General features: G+C 43.4%; 1 protein-coding gene across 1 annotated transcript in view; it reads left to right on the forward strand.

Moving 5' to 3' along the window:
* Positions 1-5,566, forward strand: part of NOC4L (nucleolar complex associated 4 homolog) — a 9,547-nt gene that overhangs the window by 1,407 nt on the left and 2,574 nt on the right. Inside the window, 10 exon segments of the mRNA XM_031057464.1 lie at positions 8-113; positions 232-338; positions 638-745; positions 882-1,031; positions 1,572-1,671; positions 1,972-2,006; positions 2,110-2,160; positions 2,703-2,814; positions 3,446-3,506; positions 4,046-4,232. Of these exon segments, the coding sequence (XP_030913324.1) occupies positions 8-113; positions 232-338; positions 638-745; positions 882-1,031; positions 1,572-1,671; positions 1,972-2,006; positions 2,110-2,160; positions 2,703-2,814; positions 3,446-3,506; positions 4,046-4,232 (1,017 nt within the window).

Consider the following 5,566-nt stretch of genomic DNA (forward strand, 5'->3'; position numbering starts at 1 on the left):
GCGGGAGGACGGCGGCGGCGCCGCCAGGATCTGTGGCCGGCTTTTCGGGGCGCTGCTGGAGCGGCGGGAGCTGTTCGTGGGGCCGCTGCCCGAGCAGGACGCCTCTCTGGGCGGTGAGCACAGTGCTGCCCGGGACAGGCGCGGCCCGGCCCGAGCCCAGCCCGTGTCTGTGTGTCTGTCCCTCACAGAGAGCTACAGCCCAGCCTGTGTCTGTGTGTCTGTCCCTCACAGAGAGCTACAGCGCCCAGGACAAGTACAGGATATGGATGCGGCACCGCTACAGGGACTGCGTGGGCTGCCTGGGAGAGCTCATGGGGCACGACGCCTTCCAGGTCAAGGTGGGTCCTGAGCCCGCTGCTGACCCACGAGGGGTTCACGGGGGTCCCTTGAGGCTCTCGCCCGGTGTTTCAGTGTGGGAGGGCAGGCAGTGCTGTAAGACAGCATTGCTGCTCTGATTCACCTCTGCTCACCAGCAGCGAGCATGCAGATTTCTCAGGAAACAATATCTTATTTCATTCTTCCTCCTCTTGAAGGTGCCTCCTTTGGGTTTGACCCCTGTTCTTGTTTAGGTGTTTTTTGGTTTTTTGTTTTTTGGGGTTTTTTTTTTGTGATTTTGCTTTCTTTTTTTTTTTTAAAGGAGCAGGCACTCTGCACGCTCATGAAGTTTGTAGAATTGGAGGCCCAGTATCCATTAATCAAAATAGAGTGGAAGGGAACTTTAACTTTTCCCTGTGACCTTCTCAAGGTAAGCTGTGGACCTGAAAAGTCCCTCCTGTCAGTGACCTGATGGCACACAAACTCCTGTGCCCTCAGCCTCTCACTCTGTGCTCCAGTGCTGTGAGAGACTGACTTGTTGCTTTCCTTCCCAAACCCTTTGTTAGGTGGTTGTTGATGGTTTACTTCCCAGCACCGAGGACGCCTCCCTGCTGATCTCCCGCTTTCAGGAGTACCTGGAGTACGAGGACGTGCGCTACTTTGTCATGAAGGCTGTCACTGCCAACATCGGGCAGGTCATGCAAAAGACAAAGGAGGTAACAAATTATTACTGCTCAGGTGGCTCTGGATGAGCTGCTCTGGGTTGTGTATCTTGTGTGTGAAGCAGGGAGGAGTTAGTAGCATATGGAAATATTTGGAGGCCAGAGAAATGAGTGTGCCCACTGGAGGCATTGATTTTTTCCTTATGTGTGTCAGTATGCCAAGACTGGCTTTACTCAAGACACATACTGTTCTTTCTGGTCTAAGCTCTAGCTTCTATTTTACCCAAATCTTCACAGCTTGAGTGACACACAGAGAACTTTTAATTCTGTTTACTCTGATGCAAAGGAAGAACCTGTTTCCTTCATTGTATCCACCAGTTTTGTTAAGCCAGAATAAGTGCAGAGATAGTTTTCTGATCTGCAACAGAGAATATACCAGTGTGTAGTAATTTATTTATGTAGTTTTAGTCCTCATTTTCCCTGTCTCTTTCCTAAATATATTCAGTACTTGGAAACAGGGCAATATTGAAGCCCAGCATCTTGCTCCCTGATGTAGGACTTGCTTCATGTTTGTTTATATGCTTTTTTCCTCAGAGGCCGCTGCCTTTTTACCAGCAGAATGTGTTTTCCCTCATCTCACCCATTAACATGCCAAACAAAGAGTCTGAGATGGTCAAATTTATGGTCAAGCAAGGTTGGTAAACTCTGCATGATAAACTCTGTGTGAAAAGGAAAATCAGGCTAAGATTTCTAGTGTGTAAAGACTTTGTTATCATTTGCTGATGAGGAATTTCTGCTTCTTTGATCACTGGAATTATAAACAGTCTTAAAAATCCACATTCCTCAGTCTACAGGGGGGTCTGTTATGGCCTTGTACCAAGTTAAGTACTTCATCCCAAGTTTTTAGAGCATCAAAGGGCTAAGTTAAAAAGGGTCATCTTAATTTTTTGAATATCCATTTCAAGTTCAACATCTGGTTTCTCTTTCTTCTTAGATAACCGTGAGGAGTTGAAATTTTCAAAGCTGCAGGTAACTGTTCATTTGGTGCATTAGAATTGAAATGTTGTCTGCTTAAATTAGAGCATTATCTGTGCCAGTGTGTTTAACTCACTGTTTGCAATTCTGTTTTAAGGCACACAAACAGGTGTTTGAAAAAATGTGGCTGACTTTTTTGAAGCACAAGGTGAGTGTTACTTCTGCCACTGATCTGCATTGCTCTTTAATTTAAGGATTGCTGATCCTTAGCAGTTGTGTCCAGCCTTGCAGGAAGCTGGTGGTAGGACCCCAGTATGTTTTGAGTGTTGGGTGACCGTTTCTGTTGGATCACTCTGCCAAGAAACATGATCTCATATATGGCCTGCTTTTTCTCCTTACCCTCCGCCTTTTTTCCCTACTTTAAGCATCTCTGTCCATAAGGGTGATCTGCAGCATAACAATCTCTGCTCACAAGCTGAAGCTTCCCCACCCTTTTTCCTGGTGGTTTTCCCCATCTGAGTGATGACACTGTTAGCTGTGAGCACCTGCTTCTTGAATGAACTTCCTTGGTGTCACCTGTAAACTCTCCCATTTGGGAACTGCTGCTGCAAGCTGTATTTTCCTGCTGTTCTGTATTTTCCTGGCACGTTCCATTCTGCTTGTGCATTGCCTTTTTGAGCTACAGGTTGCTGCTGCTGACTGAGTTCTCCCTGCAGTGCTTGTTTCTCTGTGTTGTTTTGTCCTTCACAGCTGCCCCCTGGCCTTTACAAAAAGGTTCTTGTCATTCTGCACGACTCTGTCCTGCCTTACATGAACGAGCCCACTCTCATGATGGATTTCTTGACAGTGGCCTATGGCATAGGTGAGTGAGAACAGCATTTTATCCTTTGTGGCACCTTCAGCATGGCACAGATGGACTTGGAAGCTCTGCTGGATGCAGCACCACACCCTGGGTGATGGAATAGCTGTATTTTTGGCTAGGATGGAGCTAAGGAATTAGGGTCAACTCCATTGTCCCTGGAAGTGAGATGATTTTGCTTGTGTTTGTCAATGTCATTGCTCCTTGTGTGTAAGGAAAATAATATTTAAGGCTTTGGGGAAGAGTAGAATACTGGAGTGATTAGTTTTAGATATAGAATTCAGCCAGTGCTGCTGATCCAAACACAGGATCCACAGATTCCTGCAGAAATGACCTTTCTGAGCAGACCTTTGCCTCCCCAGTGTAACTTTGTTGAGGAATTAGAACAACACATTTTGTGTCTCAGTCGTTGAACATTTGTTCTACTAAACTGCAGCTTCATCTGTGTAAGAAACTTGGGAGTCTCTGGAGGGAGTGCACATGAAATTGTTTCACCTTTCAACCATCACACTGCCTCTGATTTCAGCTATTCAGTCTTGCTTTCCTTCTGGGAAGATTGTATTACAGAAAAAATTTGAAGACTTTTTTTTTCTAGTTATTTTTATTGTGTTGATATCTGCCTGTTTTCTTACAGGTGGAGCAATCAGTCTTCTAGCCCTAAATGGGTTATTTATTTTGATTCATCAGCATAATCTGTAAGTAAAAAGAGTATAGTGTTTAAAGGAACATGGGTTTTTGCATTTATGTCTTTATGTAAGAGGAACTGAAATGGATTCACCACACCTTCAGGCTTTGAAATTCCCCATGAGAAAGCCAAACTGCACAAGAGGCTCAGGCTGTTTGGATGCTGAGCTTTTTTGGCTGTCTGATTTCTTTTACAACTGAACCTAAATAGTCTGTTCTCTAGACTGTGGTTGCTCAGCACTTAAAAATCAATTTCCATTGATCTGATTACAGTGTGAAGCCATGGTCTTTGGTGTCCCTTTCACTGCATCCTGTACCATTTGCAGTCACTGGTCATGGCTTCACACCCTGAAGGTGACTGGGCACTGCAAGAGCCATAAATTCACCTTACAGTTTGTTTTCAGGTGGTGACTGTAGAGGGAAGCCTAGGAGAGCTAAACAGAGCACAGCAGTGGGCTGGGGTGCTCTTAATGAAAGCACAATAACATTTAGACACAGCCCCACTGTACACCACTAATGGATGTTGTATTTTTTCTTTTTTTTTTAACAGGGAGTATCCTGACTTTTACAAGAAGCTGTACAGCCTGTTAGACCCTTCCATCTATCACGTGAAGTACCGAGCTCGCTTTTTCCACCTGACTGATCTGTTTTTGTCTTCTTCGTAAGTAGCATCTTTATTATGTATGCTCACATATTTTCCTCCTGCTTTTCTGTTCTTGAGCAGTCTCCCACACATCTGGATTTAATGTATTCAGTGTGCCTTCTGGATTAGATACATTTTTATGGAGAAAACTGAATCCGAGACCATTATTGTAGTCTTGTGTAATTTTTCATGTGCTATTTTTGAAGATTTGCCTCACAGCCATAGATTTTCAGAAAGGAAGAATTGCAGTTAGTTATCAGAGTTTGAGCTGCAAGTGCTTATGGATGTGTTTTTGATCTCTGTTCCACTTTGGGTGAAAGTGATGAATTTTCTGTCTTGTCTTTGTAAAAATGGAAACGTAAAATTTGCAGGGTTTTTATAGATTACAAAGCTGTTGATAAATGGATGGCTTTTTGCAGACATAAAGCACTGAAATGTGAAGTGTTTGACAGCCTGTCTTGATGTTGTCAGTTCATTGTACACAGGGAAGAAACTGGATAGGCAGCTGGTCATATAGTTGCTGTCATATGTTATAAAATAAACCAACAGTAACACAGCACCAGGCACTTCATATCCAACCCCCTTGTAGTCCTGGTGTACTTTGGACAGAGTGACAAGACCTGTGGGTAACTTTGTTGAGCCTTGCAGGTGTAGTGAGGCCTGAGTGACTGAAAATTGTAATTTTCATCTTCTGACATGAAGAAGGGACCTAAATGTTGTGGATGCTGTTAGAAATTTGCATTTTTACCGTTAAAAAAAAAAGAATTATGCTGCACATTTACACTACATGGGAGCTTTATGTTCCCATTAACAGCTGCAGTGCTTGGAAATGTTATGTAAATTTAACACCATGGCCTGTGTATTAATTAAACCCACAAAATGACATAAGAAGAATATAATTAAGGTTCCCTGGCCAAGCACTCAGTTTATGAAAGGACTGAATAAAGTTTGCCATGAGAATGGCTGTGTACAGGGGCTGTGCTTGGCAGTGGTGCCACGTGTCAGGATTGACTCTCACAGTGATCTGAGATTATTCATGCACTGAATGTAAATTCCCCCAAAAATTTGTTCCAGCAAGCACGCAACACGTTGCTGCTTAAATTCAAGATTCCTTGTCACCATGATATTTTCTGAAAAATCCTTTTTGCCCAGGATTCTTCTCCTGGGAAGATGAGAAGCCTCAGCTTCTCCATGTTTTGCTGCTCTGGAATGTGGCCTGGAGATTGTTCATCCAAACATGTGAATTGTTTTTAATTAATGGCCAATCACAGCCAGCTGTGTCAGACTCTCTGAGTCAGTCACGAGTTTTTATTGTTCATTCTTTTTAAGCCTTCTGATGTCTCCTTTCTCTTTCTTTAGTATAGTTTTTGTATAGCATAATAGAATATGATATGATGTAATATGATATGATAGAATATAATATAGTAT

The sequence above is a fragment of the Geospiza fortis genome, unplaced genomic scaffold, assembly GCF_000277835.1.
Source record: "Geospiza fortis unplaced genomic scaffold, GeoFor_1.0 scaffold408, whole genome shotgun sequence".
NCBI classification, from domain to species: Eukaryota; Metazoa; Chordata; class Aves; order Passeriformes; family Thraupidae; genus Geospiza; species Geospiza fortis.